The sequence below is a fragment of the Phocoena phocoena genome, chromosome 4 (assembly GCF_963924675.1).
Source record: "Phocoena phocoena chromosome 4, mPhoPho1.1, whole genome shotgun sequence".
Taxonomy (NCBI): domain Eukaryota; kingdom Metazoa; phylum Chordata; class Mammalia; order Artiodactyla; family Phocoenidae; genus Phocoena; species Phocoena phocoena.
The window spans coordinates 61611869-61635729 of NC_089222.1; the positions used below are offsets into that span (position 1 = coordinate 61611869).

At 39.6% G+C, this 23861-nt stretch overlaps 1 protein-coding gene across 1 annotated transcript in view; it reads left to right on the plus strand.

Moving 5' to 3' along the window:
• The first annotated feature begins 9384 nt into the window (after positions 1 to 9384).
• The window catches only part of ATP11B (ATPase phospholipid transporting 11B (putative)), a 118874-nt gene continuing 104397 nt past the window's right edge, over positions 9385 to 23861 (plus strand). The window contains exons 1-4 of the mRNA XM_065875823.1: positions 9385 to 9542; positions 9600 to 10211; positions 10277 to 10449; positions 13162 to 13250. Coding sequence (XP_065731895.1) covers positions 9385 to 9542; positions 9600 to 10211; positions 10277 to 10449; positions 13162 to 13250 — 1032 coding nt within the window. The remainder of the gene's footprint in view (positions 9543 to 9599; positions 10212 to 10276; positions 10450 to 13161; positions 13251 to 23861) is intronic.

Genomic DNA, 23861 nt, shown 5'->3' on the forward strand with positions numbered 1-23861 from the left:
ATTAAGCATATTTAGAAATTCGAGACAGGTGAATAAAGAGGAATTAAAGAGCAGGCTGTATTTGCTCACTTCTGGTAATTATTATTAATTATCAATAATATTAAATAAATATAAATAGTAAAATTAATAAAGCATCAAAGTTATATTAAAACTGGTGATCAATAGCAGCAAGTGCCCCACTTTGAAGAACACAAGTACTTTCTGTCATTCTCTCAAGTTGGATTCAGTGATGCATCTTCTTGGACTCTGACCCAAGGGGCAGGGAGAGGCCCAGAACTGGGATTCTGGGAAAGGGCAGACAGGGCAAGAGGAAGAAGGGAAATCCAGGAAAAAGAGACTCCCAGGTTCCAACTGGAGACAAATTTCACCTGTATGTTCTACAAAGAGCCCCTATGAGAACTATTAAGACTCTGAGACATTCATGTGTCCATGATCCAGCCTCAAAGAAGAAGAGGTTCTTTCTGGTACTGGACCAGCACACCCACCCTGATGCTGAGGAGCATGAGAGCATGTTTAGGGGTCAGTAGTGGAGTTTTCATTTTAGGGAAGATAATGGGGACAATATCGAAACTACAAATGAAGTACTGTATCAGAGTTTAAATAGCAACTTGATAAAACGCAACAGATGGACCTAAAACCGATGGATGCAACCTAAAACCTGGTATCTCTCCCAATATACTATTTAATTAATTAACACAGGAGAAAAGTTGTATTTTCTTGTCTGGCATATCAATTCAGTAAAGTAAAAACAAGATGCCATTCAGAATTCTAATGCAACCTTGTGGAGCACTTATATTCTTTAAAGCTGTCATTAATTACTGAGTTGGACTAAGGCCTACTCATAAGAATTCACATGCAGTATTATATTATTCAAGGTTAAATTAGATTTACATCTTTCTGTAAAAATACATTAATAAAAACAACATATAATAATACAGAGGAAAACATACACATATGTGCGTGTTTGAAAAGTTGTTTACCTTTCCTATTGAGATTGTGAGGGGATTTTTTCCTCTTTTTTTCCACAGGACAGTGGAAAGCCACAGAGTGATGCATCTAACAGTAATCTCCCCTTTGTTTACAATGATAATATTGATCTGCCATTATATGACTGAATTGAATTTCTGGTCATGCTGGTGAATTCACTGAATTACCTGTTCTGTCCTGTTTTGGGGCTGGAAATGCAAGCTATGGTCATGGGATAAAGTTTTCTTCTGTGTAAAGCTAACAACCACCTCTGAAGGTTGAGGCTATGACTTTACACTCATCAGTAACTGGATAAAAATCGAATGAGCTAAGTAATAAAACATGTACCCATCACCTCCCCATCTCCTCCCCTCTTGGCACATAGATACACACATACATGCATAAATACACATACACACTGACAAACCTTATCAGCCCTGCCTTGTGTAGATGAGGTGCAGTCTCCTTTTCTGCAGACAGGATGTTTCTTCATGCAAGGTCACTGAATATGTATATGATGATTGGCAAGAAGCATTGCTCCATCTAAAAACGTTACCACGTCCCAGCTGAAACTTTGAGGATCTGGTCAGTGAACAAGCAGGTCTGAAGTTGGAGGTGACAGAACTATGAAATTTTTAAATTTTATCTTCTTACAGACCTTCTTTACTCTATGTACCAGTAATTTCTGAATACTTTCACATATAATACTTTTATTATATTTAAGATGACAGACATAAAATTGTGTTACTTTAATAACTTCATTCTAAGATGGTGCCCAGGCCTTAAACTATGAACTCCCTGAGTGCAAGGTGTGTGGGAATGTTAGCCCAGGCACCTAGCACAATGACTAGCATTTGCTTAATGTTCAGAAAACATTTGTTAAATAACTGAATGGTGGCAGAAGAGGTGAGGGTGGAAGGAAAGAGGTAGAATGTAGCATCTGGGCCAGAACAGGAAAGTCCTTAGTAAGATTTTATGAATGGGTCTTATAAAACTATCAATGATATATTGACTGTAATGACAGATTTATGATGTATTTGACTAGGAATTATCTAGAGGAAATGAATTTACCAGAATAGTAACATTAGTCTATAAAGTCTTTGAGGAAATCAATACTGTAGAAGACAATACCTCTTATTTCATTTGTCTTTCTCACCCAGTAAGTCATCATCTTCTTTTATCCCTTTTTGACTCATAAAAGTCCAATTCACCACTCTAGGAGATTCCCTGATTTCTTCATTAGTCACTTAAAAGTTGTTTACATTTTACAAAATAGCTGGTCAAACAAATACTTGAGCTCTTGAGCTACACAAACTGAGACCCTGACCTACAGAAGAATACAGTGTCATAGGGAAGACAGACATTAAAGAGATTTCTGCAAGCAATTACATGACTACCAGTGTGCACAGTACTTGGAGAGGTACGGGACACTGGGAATGCTTAATGGGGAGAGTGCAAAATTACCTGGACGGCTGACTCAGCACTTGTTTGGGGCACCAGCAGAGGCTCAAGAAAAAAAAAATAAGAGAGAGAGAGAGAGTAGGGCAGCATGTATGAGACAGAGACAGAGGGGGATAATTTGAATCAGAAGAAAATCTAAAAAGAAGTTATTCAGGATATGTACACATTTTGCTGTATATTATTTCAAAAAAAATGGTAAATGTTTCACACTTTTTTGTGTGTGTTTGAATTCATATTTAGTTGGGGGCTGGCAGCCACTGAGATCTTTTAAGTGCGTAGGATTTATAAATGTCTTAACACAGCTCTACAAGGGGACCTGACCTTCTCTGAAGGGTAACTTTTAAGCTGAGACTTAAATGATGAAGAAGAATTGTAACAGGGAAGAGCCAAACCTGACTACATGTTGGATCTGTTTCTTTTACCTTAACCTTTGCTTTCCGCTGCTTTTGTTCACTAAAAGGATACTGTCTATACATAATGGCCTGCCTCGGGGAACCCTGCCCCTCTGCCTGAATGTTAAACCAAAGTGCCTTGGTTCAAACATCCGGACCCTCTCCACCTGTGTGGCTGGCTACAAGAAAGAAGAAATGAACACATCCCCTCCCCGAGGCTGGCCATTCCAGGTGATATTTGCAAAACTTATGGCCTTTTTACTTTACTTCCTCATCTCCTCCCATTCTCTGTGCTATAAAAGAAACTGGCATCCAAACTCCGATAAGATGGTTATTTTGAGACTTTAGTCTGCCATCTTCTCGGTCTGCGGGCTTTCTGAATAAAGTCGTATTCCTTGCCTCAGCACCTCGTCTCTGATTCACTGGCAGCTTGGACTCGGTAACAGAATTAGTCAAGTAAGACGGTAGAGGATATCAGAAGAGATTTCCAAACAGAGGTACATGCTGCATGTGAAATGACCCACAAGCGGCTGAGACCACAGCCTCATTCATCTCTTTCCTCTCCTCTGTAGGGAGTCACTTCCGAAGGCTGACTCATCCAGATCTTGTCATATATGTACAACAAATAGCTGTCTTGCTGTGAGAGCCATGTCAGGATATTAACCACAGGCAAGTGGGCAATCACAATAACATAGATACAGAGTTCATTTTGGTACAGCTTTATTTATGTAAGAGAAAATTTTCTGGGGCTTCCCTGGTGGTGCAGTGGTTAAGAATCCGCCTGCCAATGCAGGAGACACGGGTTTGAACCCTGGTCCGGGAAGATCCCACATGCCGCGGAGCAACTAAGCCCGCGCACCGAAACTACTGAGCCTGTGTTCTAGAGCCCGCGAGCCACAGCTACTGAGCCTGCATGCCGCAACTACTGAAGCCCATGCGCCTAGAGCCCGTGCTCCGCAACGGGAGAAGCCACCACAATGAGAAGCCCATACACCGCAACGAAGAGTAGCTCCCACTTGCTGCAACTGGAGAAAGCCCGCGCGCCGCAACGAAGACCCAATGCAGCCCCAAAATTTCTGAACACATACTGTGTGCCAGGCCCTAGGCTACCCAATGATTTCCTACTCTGGGTTCTTGTAGGGCCACTGCCAGATCTCAGATGTCTTCAGGTGAGATCTTTCTCTCACCTGACTCCTAGAGAAGTGTGGCTTCTCCTCCTGGCTGCATTCTGTTTCTGCCCCAGCATCCTATCTCCGCTGATCCCAAACCAACCCAGCCACTGTCTTCAGTCCATCCCAGAGAACTTCTTCTCAGCGCCCCTGAGCACTAAGCAGCAACAGGCTTTATACCTGTTATCCAGGATTATCCAGGATTCTGCCCCACTGCACCCTCACCTGCTCTCTGATATCCCCTTGCTGTTATTACTGTGAATCTCCCAGACCCTTCCTTAGTGGAAAGCTATTACCAAAAACCCCTCAGACAAGCAGCCACTTTCTTCCTGTTTCCCATACAGAAATCTCTTTGAATTAGTATTTCTCAATATTCAACTTCCAACCCATTCTACTTCTTGCAACCTTAACAAACAGCTCTCTCTTTGACTCAGCGTGTTTTCTTGCTCACAGTTTTTTTCCTCCTTTCACATACTGCCTAACCTGGCTTCAGCCTTTACTCGTTGTTTTGTTTCCTTCCAGTTTAATCTCCTACTCATACAAATTAACATCTATACACATTGTAAAGTAGTGAAGACCATATGTAATTGTGGTAGTGGTAAAGAAATCACATAATCTTCTGATTAGGTTATCTGGAGCTCATCGTTATCTTAAAACTAATCTTTATGACTTATAAAATGAATGATTGTCTTATGTTTTCCTTTATTCCTTCTATTCAGAAAAGATTGAAGGTGGCTTAACAAAATACACAAAGTATAATAAGATATAAAGGAGGTGGAGTAACCAGCCAAAGGGAAACTAAAAGTAGACAAAATGAGAAGTCAGGGTAAGAGTAATTCACAAAGTGTACACTGTAGAGTCTGGGCATTTGCCATAAATAAGCCTCTGAATTTTTTAAGTACCAACACAAGGACAGAAGGAAGCACATTCAATTACATAATGCTCACAAGCTTATGAAACAAACTGGTTGCTCAAGAGAAGCAGAGTCATTTGTGGTAATGAATTTCTGCAGGCTCTCAAGAGAACACAGTGTGATGAGTGAGCGGTGTTCCCAGTTGCACCTCCACAGCAAAAGCAGTCGCGGGGTTCCTGAGGCTGCTTCTCCTACCGTATCTAGACTTATGCTGTTCATATGATCCTAAACTGCAGTTCAGTAAAAGTAACCGCAGCAGGAGCCAAAACAAGACTATCTAAAGACAGATTCCTGATCATTTTTCTTTAATCTAAAAATAAAATTGACATCACCAGAAGACAGTACATAGTCCTCAGGAAATCCTCCATTAACATTTCTTCTCCCAATTGAGAATTTCTGATAAATCTGCAAATCGGAAAGGCGTGTTGGCAAGTTAGGGCATACTCACATCCATTAGGACTCAGCAGAAATGGGGATGGAGTTAACGTGGTTTCATAAAAGTTAAGGAAACAGATGGGAGCTAAGGAAATATTTGTGGGCTAAGTCAAGATTTTCCTCAGAAAAGAATTTTGGATCTATTCTAATATAGATAAAAGGGCAAATGCCAAGATTTTGCCATTGAACACAACTGTGATGGTTTAGCCTAGAAAAATCTATGAAGTAGCTGTTAACAAACGCCTCCCCATGCAGTCTTTCTTTCCCATTTTTTTTTTGTTGTGGTAAAATACACATATAAAATTTATCATCTTAACCATTTTTAAGTGTACAGCTCAGAACATATGTATGCTTTACATACTTTGACTTTTTCAAGAAAGAGATCATTTTTATGGATCCTAACTCTCACAGTGGCTTTGAGTTTCGGTTCTGTATAAGCATAAATAGCCAGAAATTAAAACTGTGTTCATATAACTTAGTCCACAACTGACATCTGTTTGAGAAATTTTCAAGAAAAGTTGAAAATATGTAATATGAGGTTGTTCCTGATGAATTTCTTTACGAGGTGATAAAATATATAATCCTGGTCAGCACTGGAAAAAGCTTGCCTGAAGTCTGGTTTTTCTTTGCCTAAAGTCTGGTCTGGAAATTCTGGAATGATAGTTAACCAGAAGGAAACTGCTTTTTAAGCATAATAATTTACAATATACTAGATTTATGACTTTGAGAAAGTAGAAAGCTGCCCTTTTAAAAATGAGAGCAGATTCTAGGACCCACCTGATGGCTCCATCAATGTAGAAATAATTAAGGCAACAGATTGGCAAGGCTTACTGTCCTCCAATCAGACTGAACCTTGAAGAGTTCTGAGAGGCACACAACAGAGAGTGTCCTGAGTCTAAAGGATGGTGACCAGTGGTCTTACTGCATAGCTTAGGATCTACTGAAATCATTCAGTATACTTTGCTTTATATCACTTCGATATTCCAGAACTAAATTTTTTTTCCCTAACTACTCAGTTATTGGAATTAATTTATTAATTCATTTAACAAACATCTGTTGAGTACCTTTTAGACATTGTGGGTTCCAAAATGAATGAGCCAGGAATCGTGACCTTAACAAGCTCACAGTCTGTGCTTCCTATTGATGGTCCAAGATGTTCTGATCAAGAAAAATATCCCTCTTTGTCTTTGTTATACCTAAGAATCTCTATTACAGCAAACCAGGAGATTTTTTACCCCCTGGGAACAAACACATCTCACAGGTATATTTAGCACAGAATTATATTAACAAGTTTACTCAAGAGAAAGAACCATACTTACCATTAAATCAGTGGCTGTTGTGTGATGCTGTTATTCTCTTGGAAGGTCTGTCACCTCACTTGAAATGGCTTAAGTTTCAGGTTTCCTTGTCTGTCACCAGAGCACAACTTCCTACAACGTGCTTTACTTCTGGCTCTTTGCCAATCCAGCACTTTTGAGCTGGATGGTTCACTCTAGCAATAATTTCCTATCTGAGCTTTCTTCTCTCTTCACCCTATCACATATAATGTCTATGGACTAACACTCTGATTTCAACCTGTCATTTCATTGTTCAGAAAATTCCAGTGATTGCCCAATTTCCGGTAAACTCCCGTGACTAACTGGAAACTCTCCTAATACTACGCCTCCCCTTATTCACCCAACCCCACCTCTTATTACTCCAAATTAGTTGTACCTCAAACATCTTTAGCTTTCCGCACTTCTTCCTGCTGGAAAGCCTTTCCCTCCCACCTTCATCCTCCCATTTCAAGTTCAGCTCAAATTCACCTCCTTTCTTCTGAACGCTCCTCAACTGCTATTGCCCACATCAGTTTTCTGAAATTAATGACTATTATTGGTATAGTTTAGAACTTAATCTCATACTGCCTTGGACTGTTATTTAACTGACTCCTCTCTGCAACTTCTCTTTCCAACAAGATTGTAAACTCTCCCCAGAGAGAAGGGCTCACCTTAAAAGTTGCACTTGTGTCTCCTCCTAATTTTAGGCAGTTGTTATGCATACATTTGGTGTTCAATACATTGAAGAAATAGCTGTGGAATGAATGAACTACCATTGACTGCAAATATATTTTCTTTCTTTCCTTTACAGCTGGTGCTTGCCTTAAGTCCTGTATATTCTGATTTCAATGTTTTCAAACTTCTCCAACCACAACCAATAGGAAGACATTCTTTTTATATTGTGATCTGATGTGTGTGTGCGCGCGCACACACACACACACACATACACACCTGAAACAAGTTTCACAAAACAGTACATATTATTCACACTAAGCAATATATTCCGATGTTTTATGTTCTGTTTTTTCAAGATACTGATCATGACGGCTCATGACACACTAAATTGATTAAATCACCACTAAAGAGTTATAATCTACAGTATAAAAATACTCTATTTTATGCTTCTTAGATTAATATGAGGTGTAGAATATTGCTCCTGAAAAATGCTTAGACCAAAACACTGCCATGAGTACTCATTCTGTTACTGACAGTTTGAGCTACAATTATTATCTTTACACAGCTATCTTGAGATAACGTCTTACCATATTCCACCATGGCGTTTAGCATCAACTCCTCCCACTTCCACCTTTTGAAAATTGGGACACAGTTAAATAACAACGCACAAAATGTCCTCTAGATTTCTATTGCTTATCTTGTCTTGACAAACTTTAGTGGCATATAAATAAAAACTTGCTGGCCTAATTTTATTCAGACCACTTGCAGACGAATAAAAATAGGTATGTTCATATTTTTCTTTACAATAGCTTATTGTATTTCTTTACAATAGCTTATTTTTCTTTACAATAGCTTAAGGTTACTTAACCTGCGCCTCCATGTCTGCATCCGCACAATGGGAATAATATTGTATCAACTTCAGTAGTATCAACTTCAAAGGATTGATGGGGTTAAATTAGACCATGCAAGTAAAGAGTTTATTACAGGGCCTGGGACACACAAGTGCTCCATGAATGGTAGTAATGTTTTATCCCTATTACAGATAAGTAAATGTATCTCAAACTTCCTTTTAGGGTCATAAAGCAAGGTTCAGTTAGAAGAACAAAAGTGAGATTACTTTTTCTCTTTAGATATCTAGTTAATTTTTATAGTTGGATTTATATATTATGTAAAATTCCACTTCTGGTTTTACAGACCATAAATACTCCTAAGGAAAGGCTCTATTTGTGGTGCTGGATAATCATTATATAATAAGGAATGTCTATTGAAACTAAAAGACTGTGTGTTTATATATGCAAAAAACTTGCCTAGTTTTGCTAATCTCATTTAGATTTGTTTTCGCTTAATAAAAAAAATTCTTTAACTCTTGTGTGTCGAATGGTGAAATGTGCTTTAATTTAGCAAAATACTGCACACAATACACATACATAACACTCAAGATGTATACGGGCTTGCTTTTGAATAAACCGAGACCCGGCACTTCATTTCAGCCTTCCAAGTCAAAGTTTTATTCCAGTTGTTGTTATATTCCTTCTTACCTCTATTTTTCCACATCCTTCTCTTATCTACGTCTTGTTACTGATGAGGTGTTTTTGATTGCAGGAGTTCGGCAGTTAACAGTAAACAACTACCTTCCCACAGAAAGTATTTTTCCCCCAACCTGTTCAATTTAGCACTGCAAGACAGCGTATCTTTCTATTCTCCCGGAAACGCTAGTCCGCACCGGACCAGGCCCAGGGGAGTTGCATCCCCTTTCAAAATTACTGAAGTGATCAAGATTTCCCTAGCCCCAGCTCAGTCCTTTGCTAAAGAGAGCTGCATTAAGTGTTGAGACAAAGGCTTTGGCAATTTCACTGAACCGAAACTGGAGACCTCCGGGAATTAACTTTCAGTCACTACACTCCTGATCTTGCGTATGCGTGTCGGGCTGCTGGGGGAACCAAAGAAGGCAGAGAACCAGAAGCAGACCCGCAACAGGAGGTAGGAATAGAGGAGTCGGCCAGGAGCTGCAGACTCGGTAGACAGACACACCCACGCGACTAAATCCTACCCCAGAAATGAGGGGAGGGGCAGAGTCCAGACGCCGAGTTCGGAAGCCCGGCCCCCTTCCACGCTCGCCGCCTTCTCCACCCACGCGGCTGAGCCTGGGCCCTCCGTCCGCGCAGCCAATTTCGTCACGTCCGGAGGCGGGCCGGGGCGCCGGGGGCTGGCCCGGGTGGGGCCGGGGGTGGGGTTGTGGCGGTACTGCGGGTGACAACGGTCAATAATGAAGGTGGCTGCGGCGCGGCAGTGGACTCAGCTGCGCCGGGCGTGGGCGGCGCCGGGACCGCGCCTGTAGGACCTCGGGGCCGGCGCGGCGAGATGGGGCCCTGGCGCGGGGAGTGAGGCGGGCGCGACGGCGAGCGGAACTTCAGCCGGAGGGGCCCTCCTGCTTCCCCCTCTGGCTCTTCGGCCTCCACCTGCAGCCCCTCGGCCCCCGCGTCCCGCGGGACCGGGACGGCAGCGGCGGGGGCATGTGGCGCTGGGTCCGGCAGCAGCTGGTAGGTGCCTCCGCCCCTCACCTCCCGGACGCTTGCTCCTGCGCGGTCTCTCGGGCCCAGGTAGCGAGGAAGGGCCGGCGGCGCGGAGCCGCGAGGCCGGGGCGCGGGCTCCGGGCTAGGCCGCAGCGGAGGCGGGCTAGGGCCCGGGAGCCGGCAGAGCCCCGAGCAGCTCCGGCACGCGTCTCGCCGCCGAGCCCGGGCCGCCGAGGTCGGCGGCCGCTTCCTGCCCGCGCTTCTCGGTTACTCCCTCCTCCTCGGCGCACCTGGGCGGCTGCGATCAGAAGCGAGTCCGGAGCCGGGTCGGCGTCCCTCCTGAGGAACTCGGGCGAGGGCACGGAAAGAGAGTAGGTCTTGGGGAGAGAAAAGAGGCTTGTGTTTCCTGCCTCTAACAATTTGGGACTCGTTTGAGCGAAGGGGAGGGTGAGGACTTGTCTCCAGCTCCCTCTCCTCGCTGTTTTCGCGGTTGCGTTATCAAGGAGGAGGGTCACTTACCTAGTCTAACCGCTCTCAACGAAAGAAATTTTACCCAAGGCCTGGGTGAGGGTAAGAAAGAATATTCCAACACCCCGTCTAGTTTCGAAGGTAAGTACGGTAGTTATGGCGGACTTTTCCTTCTTACCTTGTCCTCGCCCTAACCCCAAGTGAAACTTTTCGAACGCGAACCTCCCTTTTTTTCCGCTCTCCCGAGGCAGTTTGAACGAGACCGGTTTGGAATCAATGGTTAACTTTTCAGTTTTACTGGAACACCTGGAGAAAAAAAAGGATCTTAGAAAAGGGTGATTTAAGGCATATAAAAAGCGCCACCTTTCTCAGAATTAATTCACAGAGAAAACTTTCTTGCCTGCTGGCGGCTGCAGCCCGCAAAATACACCACTAAGGCAACGTGACAGTTAGGACTGAAATTGCTCCTGGCTGAAGAAGCCTAACCTTACCTCCATGATGAGGTCTGTTACTGTTTGCGGCTTAATTTCTAAATCGCATTAGTAATTAAATGCTGTTACAACTCGGTGTTTTCACTTACGAATTCAAAAGGCCGTGAAGCAAAAACCGTTTTTGTGGGACTGTAAAGATTTTGTGGGACCAAAACATTGATACCTCTTTTTCCCTGCTCTGGAAGAACATTTTTTTGTTGTTGTTATGACTAAGAAGTATGCTGTTTCAGAGCTAGCCTTCTGTTAATTCATTTGGCAGTGGGCATCATTCTCAAAAAAAAAAAAAAATCTTATAAATAAAACTAGAACTGCCTGCCACTGCCTCAGACAAATGTTAGCTCTCTATTTTTAGGTAATTGGGCATTCATATATCCCAGATATATGCCTTATTAGGAAACCAAGCTAATGATGTCATTATAATACCAGATTGTTGTAATACTTTGGCTTCGTTGCAGTAAGCGGCAGCTCGGTAACTTCAGAAGTTGATTATTTCAGGTCTGATCTCATGCCTTTGATTTGCCCATCTTCATGTATAGAAGTCTTGTTTACCTGATGGTGTTTTTGTGTGCTAGTGGTTCTCTTAAAGTTTTTTCTAGTAGATTTAAGACACCACTTCTCAGTGTTAGGTATTTTTGTTAACCTGAATAAAATCCTGATTGTATAACCATTCTCATCTTCAAGACAGGCAGTCTGGTAATGTTTTTTTTAAATGGTTTCAGCTGAACACAACTAAAAGGAAGGGCAGGGAGTTGTGTGGTTAATTTACAAGACAGCTGCCTTACAGGGTGGTTAACAAGTTGAACAAGTTCGTTGTACACAAAAAATGCTCTCTCTGACATTGGTTGCTCACTTCACTGGTTTTACTTTTAAGTTATCAGTATGGAAGTACCGAAGTATGTAATCAGACCTGTGCCCATGTAGGACTTTGTTTCTCTGATTACCTTTGTACAGTCACTTAAATTATACATTAAGGATAGTGGATTCACAGAGTAATGAAAGTGTATTTTACTATCCCAGTCATAAACAGCCATTCTGGTTACTACACCAGGAATTATTCAATTCAAAGTCTAGTTTAAATTATACTTCCAGTTGCTCAATGAATTGAGTCTTTTAGCAATAGGTTGGTTCACTTAAGAAAATTCAGATAACTAGGACAGATTTGGAGAAATTTATAAGCAGACCACAAAGACAGGTTTTTTTGAGTTATAAAAACACTTTATTCATTATATGCATCCCGATTTTCAACAAGTTACATTGTCTTGTCAAAAAAAAAGTTCATTGTCATTTTGTACTGAAACAACTCATATGTTCTATTAATTCTTCTCTAATTAAAAAAAGTTTGACTCCTTATCTCCGCAGACTATTTTCACTTCTTGACACAATGAGAAAAATTAGGAGGTTGTCAGAAAGTTGATGTTTTCCTTTGGGGAAGTATACTGAAAAGATTGGACTATCCTCTTCTTTTTCTTTCTCTTTTGTTCTTTCTTTTTGGGCTCATAATGCTAAAGTTATTTTACACTAAGAAAATTTTCTTATGATGTCTTTCTGGTACAGTTGGTATTATTCTAGCATCACATGTGTGTTAACTCATTAGAGATGACAGCACCATGATTATAATAGTGGAAATGCCATTAGCTACTCACTGTATTCTCATATTTAGATTTTTGTGGTAGCCATTAACCACCTTGGCTATTAAAATTCTAATTAATTAAAAATCCATGTGGCTGTTAGCTACTATATTGGACAGTTCAGAGTAGGACATATTTATTAGCACAGAAAATTATTGTACAGCGCTACTTTAGACAAATGAAAGTCTTTGTCAGTTCATATTTTAGTTGACATGTAATATTTCTTTACAGGGCAATGTAGTGCTGTGTTTTTAAAGCACTTACTGTGTGCAGACATAATAAGCTAAGTACTGGGGACACAAATGTAGGTCACTGAGGGCCTTATTCATCTCTGTATGCTCATTGTCTCACACAGTACTTGACATGAGTAGACACTGGGTACATGTTTGCTGAATAAATGAATAGGTGAGAAAATAAAGAATGAATCCATAGTATTGCTTCTGTGTTTAGAGATCAAGTGACAAAATTCAAAGATTGACCAGTCCATAAGAAAGCTAGAAAATTACTATGATTTTTAAAAACACAACTTAATGTTGTCATACTAGGGTACAGTTTATTAAATTGTTCCATAAATGTAGTCCCTTCAGGTTTGTATCCGCAGTGGTGGAAGGAGGCTAGTAAGATTGTCTTCTGATTCACTGAGAAAAACGGGAAGCTCTTAACCTAAACTCTCAACCCATTCGCATTCACCAGACTTGTTTATATCTTAATTCTAACCTTTCCACTTGTCACAGAGGAAGGTGCGACGGTCCTCTTTTCCAAACAAACCAGTCCACTCGTGCTGTTTCATCCTGCTCTCCGCACTCCATATCAGTTATCTATAGTATGTTTACTCTTTTTCTTTCAGCTGTGAACATGTTCAAGCCTCCCTCTACTAATTTACTTTGCCCTGTACCTGTGTCAAATTCTTTTCAGTTTTCTAAAAAATAGGTCTATTCTGCATAATTATGCTGTTCAAGACTCTTGAAATGTGGCTAGTTCAAGTTGAAATATGCTTAAGTATAAAATATGCCTAGGATTTAAAAAATGATATAAAAAACTGTAAAAATCTCAATTTTTATATTGTTACATGTTGAAATAATATTCTGGATTTATTCAGTAAAGTCAAATATTGCAATTAATTTTGCTTGTTTCTTTTTACCTTTTTAAAAAAGGTTACTAGAAATTTTAAAATTACATATGTGACTTGTATTTGTGGCTCATGTTATATTTCTGTTAGTGCTGCTGTATAACATTAAAAGTGAGCTTGTGTTTCTTTATGGCACATTATGTAAGTCTAGGTAGCTCACACACTAGACTGTAAATATCTTAGGATGGGCCATATTTTGTTCATCTTTATAGCCCTTGCACTCAAGACAGCAGCTGGCCCATATTGTAGGTACTCGCCCACCAAATGTTGGTTAACTAAGTGAATGAGTATCAGGTTTATTTCAGCATCAATTTGGAAGTACCTGTGTTCTTTGCCTTTCTCTCAAGGAATGAATGAGGAGGAGTAGGTCAGGGAAGCACAGGCCTACAGTGGTATTTTTTTGGTGTGACCAAGTAAATTTTAACCTCAAAAATGTTTAAGATCCGAGAGCTTAGAGTATTTGCTTATTTTATCTCTATGTTCACACTTATATTCTCAGATACCCAATTTTTCATTTGGTTAGAGAGGTCAAGCATTAGTGGAATATCAATTATCCTAACAGCACTCAAGTAGGGACCTTGTCCAGATACCCCAAAGAACCTTGTGATTGCCAGTATCATCATTAAATATCCCTTCTATCCCTGCAGTCTGTTTTCAACATAGCAGCCAGAGTGATCTTATTAAAACACAGGTTAGGTCATGTAATTCCTGTGTTTAAAACCTTCCTGAGGACTTGCCTTCTTGCTCAGAGTAAAAGCCAAAGTCTCTAGTAGATCTGTATCCACCCCGCTCCCCAAACCACTTCTCATCTCTCATCATTCTTTTTTTAAATTTTTATATATTTATTTATTTATTTTTGGCTGCGTTGGGTCTTTGTTGCTGCACATGGGCTTCTCATTGCGGTGTTACGGAGCACGGGCTCTAGGCGTGAGGGCTTCAGTAGTTGTGGCGCGCAGGCTCAGTAGTTGTGGTGCACATAGACTTAGTTGGCTCCTTGGCATGTGGGATGGATCTTCCCCGGACCTGGGATTGAACTTGTGTTCCCTGCGTTGGCAGGCGGATTCTTAACCACTGCACCACCAGGGAAGTCCTCCCATCATTCTTCACTCACTTTTCTTTATCCACACAGAGCTTGCTATTCATCAGAAGTGCCGGGCGTACTTCAGTCTTAGGATTTTTGCCTTGGCCGTTACCTCTGCCTGCAATGTTCTTCTCCTAGGTATCTGCTGGCTCCTTCACTCCCTTCAAATCTTTATTCAGATGTTACCATATCAGTGAGGCCTTTTCCAGCCATTCAGTATAAAATTGTAAATCCCCACCCCCATACTTCCCTATCCCCTTCACTGCTTTTTTCATTTCTCTTAGCACTTATCACTATTTAACATGCTCTGTACTCTACTTATTTGTCTCATTTATACCATGAAAGCAAGGGTTTTTGTCTGTTTTGTTTTAGTTCTCCATGTAATAAAAGCTGTTTCTCAACTCTGCATCTACTCATAGGTAACACTGTTTCTTTCTCATTTATTTATTCATTCACCCAAACATTTTCTGAACATACACCTGTGATAGCATATTGCTAGGCTCTGGAGCTACCAAAATGAAGCAACCCCAGCCCTAGCCATTCTTCGAGGACTAATGGATATTTGAATTGATGTCAGTTTTTTTCCTATTAAAAAAAAATGTTGGGCTTCCCTGGTGGCGCAGTGGTTGAGAGTCCGCCTGCCGATGCAGGGGACATGGGTTCGTGCCCCGGTCCGGGAAGATCCCACGTGCCGCGGAGCGGCTGGGCCCGTGAGCCATGGCCGCTGGGCCTGCACGTCCGGAGCCTGTGCTCTGCAACGGGAGAGGCCACAGCAGTGAGAGGCCCGCGTACCGCAAAAAAAAAAAAAAAAAAATGTTGCGGTGATCATTTTTGTTTATGTGTGGGTTTTTTAAATTGGAATACCTAGAAGTGGAATTGCTGGGTCATGGGGTGTGCATGTTATGACTGTTACTAGATATTGCCAGATTATTTTCTAAAACATGAGAGTTCCCCTTTTCCTACATCTTGGTCAACACTTTGTACTGTCAGACTTGAAAAACTTACCAATCTGATGAGTGTGAGAGGTATATCATTTTGCCCTAATTTGCATTTTGCTGATTGCTAGTGAGATTCAGGTGTCCTGTGTTTCACTCATATGAATAGATTACCCACTTTTCTTTTTATTTTATTGGAGTATGATTGCTTTACAACGTTGTGTTAGCCTCCACTGATTACCCATTTTTCTCTTGGGTGGTGTGTCTTTTCCTTATTAGTTTCTTCTGTAGTCTGGATGCCAATTCTTTGTTGTATATGTTGTAAATATCTTCTTTTAGCCTGCCCCTTGTATTTAACTTTGTTGATGGTGTCTTTTTTGATGTTGTAAATTTATTTGTAGGTAAATTTATTAGGTGAGTGATTTCTACTTTTTATTACTTGTTTAGGAATTCCTTTTCTACACCAGGGTCATAAAGCTGTTTTTCTAGTGTTTTCTTCAAGTTGTCTAAAAGTTTAGTTTTACAACATTTAGGTCTTTAATATACTTGGAATTTATTTTTGTGTATGGAATAAAGTAGGGAATTTGTTTTCTCCCACATAAGAAGTTATTTGTCCCAGTGCCGTTCATTGAATGAGCCATCTTTTCCCCACTAGCTAGTGTTGTTTGCCTTCTCTGTCATATACCATCATTCTCTTTGTTTTGTGTTCTGTTTCTAGGTTCTCTATTCTGTTTCATTCATGTATTGATCTGTTGGTGCACCAGGAAGGCACTATCTTAGTTATAGTGTTTTATGAGAAGTCTTGATATCTGGCCAGGCAGAACCCCCAATCCTTTTTTTTCCCCCAGAATTGCTTGGGATCTTTACTCTTCCATATGCTATTTTTTATAATCAGTTTGTCTAATTCTGTGGAAATCTTTCTAGGATTTTGATTTGCTTTGCATTGAATTCGTTAAGTTTCTATTCATATTTTTTCCCTTTGATCATGTAGAAGCTATGGATTGTATTTTTATCCTTTTTTTTCCCTAGCTGTGCCTATATATTGAGCATCTCTATCCACCTACAAATAATATAGGGATTTAGAAGATGTTGACCTCAGTATGCCCTCTCACCTTCCACATTACTGTTACATAATAGTTTAGCTCTGTTTTGTTCTGTTACCAGCTTTCTTGAGATATAACTCACATACCGTACTGCGTAGGGTTGTGCAGCCACCACCACACTGTGATGTTTGGACATTTTCATACGCCCTGAAGGAGACTCCCTATCCACTAACTCTCATTCTCCATTCCCCCAAGCCACTGGCCCCCAGCCGTAATCAATCACTAATCTACTTTCTGTGTCTGTAGACTTGCCTCCTCTAGACATTTCAGGTAAATGGCATCATACACTATGTGGTATTTTGTCACAGTAGTCTTTTCACCTAGCTTAATGTTTTCAAGGTTCATTTGTGTTGTTGCATATATCAGTACTTCATTTCTTCTTAATATCAAATAATATTCCATTGTATAGATGTACCACATTTTGTGTATTCATTCATCAATTAGTGGACATTTAGTTTGTTTCCACCTTTTGGCTATCAGAAATAATGATTCTTTGACCATTCATGTGCAGTTTGTGGATGTATATTTCACTTCTCTTGGGTAAATGCCTAAGGAGTGGAAATTACTGGGTCATATGGTACCTCTCTTTTTTGAGGAATTGCCAAACTGTTTTCCAAAGTAACTGCACCGTTTTACATTTCCACCAGCAATTTATGAGGGTTCCAGTGTCTTCATATCCGTGTGCCAACACTTGTTTTTGCCTTTCTGATTGCAGTCATGGTTGTGAGTATAAATGGTAACTCATGGTTGTGATTTATATTTCCCTAATGACTGATGATTTCAAACATCTTTTCATGTCCCTGTTAACCAGTTTTTTTGTTTGTATTTTATGGGTTTGTTTGTTTGTTTTTTGGTGAAATGCTTACTCAGATCTTTTTGCCCCTATTTAAGTTGCCTTTTTTTTTTTTGAGTTGTAAGAGTTCTTTATGTGTTCTGGATACAAGACCCTTATCAGATATGTGATTTGCAAATATTTTCTTCCATAATGTGTGTTCTAGTTCTACTTCTTTTTTTTTTTTTTTTTTTTTTTTTTTTTTTTTTTTTTGCGGTATGCGGGCCTCTCACTGTTGTGGCCTCTCCTGTTGCGGAGCACAGGCTCTGGACGCGCAGGCTCAGCGGCCATGGCTCACGGGCCCAGCCGCTCCGCGGCATGTGGGATCTTCCTGGACCGGGGCACGAACCCGTGTCCCCTGCATCGGCAGGTGGACTCTCAACCACTGCGCCACCAGGGAAGCCCTCTACTTCTTTTTAAACTCAAAACGTTCTCTTAACTTTTTAACTGTTACTCATTTTGATTGATTACAGTGATTTTTTTACTCACCATTATTTCTTGAATACCATCTCTTCCCTCTGTATTTACTTTTATTCTTGCTGAAATATACATCCTTTAGTTATTTTTAAGCAAGGCTTCATGTGTGGTAAACTTTCTTAGTTTTTATGTCTTAAAATGTCTATTTCATAATTATTATTGAATACTAATTTAAGTAGATTCAGATTTCTAGATTAACAGTTACTTTCACTCAACATATTGAAGACACTACTTATTCTGTTGCTTTCGGACATTTGTTGCTGGTGTAAAATATGCTTTTAATCTAATTGTCATTACTTTGCTGATACTCTCTTAAACGTTGTTTTTAAGATTGTCTCTTTGTCCTCGATATTTTGCAGTTTTTACTCTCCTGTATTCATCATGTTGTTTCATATGATTTTTGTTTTTCCTGCTCTACACTTGTGTGTATTTTCAATCTGAAAGCTGTCATTTCTACAGTTCAGAAAAGTTTATAATCTTTTTTTCCCTTTAAATATTGCTTCTCAGGCTTTAATTTTCTCATTCTCAAACTCTTGCTTGATATTAATCTGTGCTCTGGCTCTTAACTTCTTGTTCATATCTCTCATCTATTTTCTCTGTGCTGCTTTCAGTGTGAATTCCTTAGTTCTAGCTTCTAGTCATCAGTTCTCTCCATATCCAATCTAGAGTTCATCCTTGTCTTCTGAATTTTTAATTTAAATGACTTTTTTTTCCAGAATTTATTATTGGACCTCTTGCGTTTCTGTCTGTTCTTGATGCATATTGGCCGATTTGTCTTGTAATATTTTGTTTTTTTTTTTTAAATATATTATTCTGTTACCTCTTTGGAGGTTTTAAACATGTTTAAAAGTACACAGCTTTTTTCAACCTCCTTTCAGTTGAACCTGACTCTAGGACCCTGGTACAAAAGGGGATTGAACTTCAGACTGCCTATTTCCAGACCCAGAGTCCCAAAGGCTCAGCCCCTGATTACCGAAATGATTATCTTGCTTTAAGCCTAGCTAAGTCGTCTTAATTAAAAAAAAAAATTTTTTTGTCCGTCTTTGCTTTTGTGAAGTAAAAGGAGGAGTTCAAAGTATGTACTTTTCCAAGGTCAGTAACTAATTAGTGCCAGAGGCAGGACTTAACCCAGAGAGTTTTTCCAGAGAATTTAGCAGTGTGGAAGAGAATTAGCAGTAGCAGCAGTTTTCCCTATATATCTCTTTCCTAATCCTGCCATTTTAAATCTATCCAAGAGTGAGGCAAGAAGAATGAGTTAGGGAAAGAAATTTAGGCAGCAGTGGTACTCTGGAGATGGGGGTGACAGGTTTGTAGAGGAAAAGGAGAGAAGTGATCAAGAGTTCCTGTAGTTAGTTAGCTATGGCCATTTTCAAGTTGACATAATATTTTAGGTACCAGAAGAAGCTAGGCCTTGCTTGTACCTTAATATATATCTCCTCTTGAATGTGTTATCTAATATCAAATGCAATACATTTAAATTGATTTTGAACAGCATGGCAAATTTTTTGAAAGATTTTCAGTTTTAAATTTCCTTTTTCATCTTAAACTTTAGGAACCACAAACTATTTTGAAGTTTGAGAAGTTTGTGATGTTGAAATAGAAATTGGAAATGCTGAAGAGTTAAGATAGTTGTCTTTTTTTTTTTTATTTAATTTTTTTTTTAATTTTTAAATTTAAAGCAGGGGCTTTCTCTAGTTGCAGCGAGCCGGGGCTACTCTTTGTTGTGGTGCGCGGGCTTCTCATTGTGGTGGCTTCTCTCGTTGCGGAGCACAGGCTCTAGGCGTGCAGGCTTCAGTAGTTGTGGCACGCAGACATTAGGGCACACAGGCTTCAGTAGTTGTGGTGTGCGGGCTGAGTAGTTGTGGCTTGCGGGCTCTAGAGCGCAGGCTCAGTAGTTGTGGTGCACGGGTTTAGCTGCTCTTGGACCAGGGCTCGAACCCATGTCCCCTGCATTGGCGGGCAGATTCTCAACCACTGAGCCACCAGGGAAGTTCCTAGTTGTCCATTTTTATTAATAACTTTTATTACATCTGTAATGAAATTATGCCATACTTTATTTTTTATATTTGAAAATTATGTTATTTAACTATTCAGAAGAATGTACTTGATAATTTTCTATAGAAAAAAAGCGAGTCATCTAATGACTTACTGCTATTTCAGTCAAAATTTTACTCATTTTACTTGATATTTGTTTCACTTTTTGTGCTTATTAAAAGGCCTTTTTTTTTTTTAATGAAGTTTTATTCAGGCCCTTCTCATTTTGGTATTTCCACAGTACTGAGCGTATTACCTAGCACGCCAGTGCTCACAGTATTTGTAATTATTTTTGAAATCATACAAATCATAAATTATAGGGTAATTTAACAATAGGGTAATTTAACAAATGAAATAGTAAGTGGCTTGATATTTCATAATGGTCTAATATTTTTACTTAAATTGGTGCAGTGCCTAGCATAGTATCAAGCACATTCTCCTCAGTAAATACTTGTGTTACATATTGGTCTTTTAAGATTTTGCTTTGAAGAGTCTTTTGCAATGAGTGCAATTGATAGATAAAGCTTGAGTAGTATATAAGTCAGTTCAAGTCTTAATCACATTTTACCTAGGGAATTGTTTCTTCACTACTGCATTTCATGAGCTACAAAACGAATATAGATATCCTTCCTTACCTCACTTCTCCACTATGCTCTTTAATATATTAGTTCAGAAAACTAACAAAGATGTGAGGATGGGCTTGATTTTTTTTTTTTTTTTTTTTTTTTTTTTTTTTTACTACTGAAAGGCAGGGAAGTAGTTCTTAACCTTGTCTTTTCCTATTGAAAGTTTCTTTTAATTTCTTTTATTATTTATTTTTGGCTGTGTTGGGTCTTTGTTGCTTCACACAGGCTTTCTCTAGTTGCGGCGAGCGGGGGACACTCTTCGTTGAGGTGCGCAGGCTTCTCATTGAGGTGGCCTCTCGTTGCAGAGCACAGGCTCTAGGAGCATGGACTTCAGCAGTTGTCGTTCACAGGCTCAGTCTTTCTGGCTCGCAGGCTCTAGAGCTCAGGCTCAGTAGTTGTGGTGCACGGGCTTAGCTGCTCTGCTGCATGTGGTATCTTCCCGGACCAGGGCTGGAACCCCTGTCCCCTGCATTGGCAGGCAGACTCTCAATCACTGTGCCTCCAGGGAAGTCCCTCCTATTGAAATTTAAATACTGTGGAAGAACTGGCCTCTAACTTAGATGTGCAGACCTTCAGACTTTGTGTGTCCAACTCCTATGCAACATTAAAGGGAATTGATGCAGTGCTTACCTGTGAGTGTTGATCATCCTTTTTTCCATCGTATATTTGCAGAATTTAAAAAAAAGAAAGAAACTTAGGAATTTATTATGAGACAGGAAAAGTCAAAATTCTTAAATAATCAGAGATGCTTTTATCAATCTTTATATAGTCTCTTAGACCATGAGTTCCCTAATAAATGATGTTTCCTGTAGATGGAGATAAAGTTTTCAGTGGTCTATGGCAAAATGGGAAAAGCAAGGTCAGTGTAACACACACGTCTGTGTGTGTGTGTGTGTGTGTGTGTCTTTGTCTTTGCTTAAACTTATATATGTCCTTGTTTTTGAGGACTGTCATTTTAACTTTTTTTTAAAAATAGTTTTAGATTTTCAGAAAGTTTGCAAAAATAATAGAGAATTCCTATACATTCTTCTCACCCACTTTCTCTTATTGTTAACATATTACTGTGCTACATTTGTTACACTAATAAACCAATATTAATACGTTATTATTAAACCCTGTACTTTATTTCATATTTGTATATATTGCAAAATGATCACCACAGTAAGTCTTGTTAATATCCATCACCACCCAGTGTTACAGAATTTGTTTCCCTGTGATGAGAACTTTTTAAGATCTACACTCTTAGCAATTTTCACATATACAATACAGTATTATTAACTATAATTACCAGGCTGTACATTATATCCTATAACTTATTTCTTTTATAACTAGAAGTTTGTACCTTTTGACTCCCTTCACCCAGTTCACCCACTCCCCAACCCCACCTCTGGCAACCACCAGTCTGTTCTCCATTATTTCTGTATCTACGAACTTGGAGTTTTTTTTAGATTCCACATATAAGTGAGATCATACAGTATTTGTCTTTTCTCTTTCTGACTTATTTCACTTAGCATAACGCCCTCAAAGCCCATCCATGATGCAGCAGATGGCAAGATTTCATTCTTTTTGATGGATGAATAATATTTTATTATATATATATATATATATATATATATATATATACACACACACACACCACATTTTCTTTATCCACTCATTTGTTGATAGACATTCAGTTTTTTCCCATACCTTGGCTATTGTAAATAATGCCACAGTGAACATGGAGTGCATATATCTTTCAGATTAGTGTTTTTCATTTTCTTCAGATAAATACCCAGAAGTGGAATTGCTGGATCATATGGTAGTTCTATTTTTAATTTTTTGAGGAACCTCTGTACCGTTTTCCATAGTGGTTGTACCAGTTTACATCCTCACCAACACTTGTTATTTCTTGTCTTTTTGATAATAGCCATTCTAATGGGTGTGAGGTAATATCTCATTGTGGTTTTCACTAGTATTCTTTTTCTGGTTCAAAATCTCATCTGGGATGGGGCTTCCCTGGTGGCGCAGTGGTTGAGAGTCCGCCTGCCGAGACAGGGGACGCGGGTTCGTGCCCCGGTCCGGGAAGATCCCACATGCCGCGGAGCCCATGGCCGCTGAGCCTGCGCGTCCGGAGCCTGTGCTCCACAACGGGAGAGGCCACAACAGTGAGAGACCCGCGTATTGCAAAAAAAAAAATCTCATCTGGGATAACACGTTACATTTAGTCTTCATGTGTTCTTAGGCTCCACTGGGCTGTGATAGTTTCTCAGACTTATGAGAAGAACTAAGTCTTAGGTTGTTTTCCTTTCTTTTTTATTAATATTCCTGCTTAGAAGAATTAGAAGTTGGCAAATTTATGTTAGTTTTCCAGTTAAATTTTTTTTTACTGTTCTGTGAAATCCAAAACTCTGTGAACCATTGCCTTTGGTTATCAGAAATCAGTGTGATGACCATTAATAATTAGTGTCTCCAAGTTTCCTAATTATGTTTTTTTTGTTATAAAAGAAATACCTATTAGTAAGTTTTTTAAAAAGTGAATGTGAAGTTTAGAGTTAATTGAATCTTATAGGGAAGAATTGGTGATCTGATTTGTGGCAGCAGTCAGTTTCCATTAGATGTGAGTGTATACAAAAAGCCATAGGAAGATAGGAAGTCTGTAAACACTGAGTAACTGAACTTAGTTACTCAGTTGATGACTGTATCAACTCATCATAAAGGTATTTCTTAAAATTACCAAAATAGAAAATTTAATAGTATATGATTTCAGCTTTCTTCATTTTTCATGTTCAAATTTTTAAATTCCATTTCGAATTAGAGATCCTGTCCATTTCCACAGTTAATGCTTTATACCTTGGCTCTTGATTGTTTTCTCTTCTTTTTCCTTGATCCTTCAGTGATTTTTCCTTCCCATAACTTTTTCTTCCTCTTTACCAGATTCTTCATTTCAAACATAAAAATAGGCTTATGATTTGCTTTTACGAAAGATGTTTCGCTTGATCCAGCTTTTCAGTTGTTAACCGCTATCCCCACTTCCCCACCCTCCTCTCCATCCCCAGTCATTAATCCACTGTAGCCCTTTTAACTGTACTCAAACTGCGTTGGCAGAAGCCACTGATGATTTACGAATTGTTAAATTCAGTTGTCTTTTTTTCAGTTCTTACTTCCTTTGCAGCATATGAAATAATTCCTTTTTGCAACTTCTTCCCAGGTTTCTGCCATTCTACTCTTCTTGTTT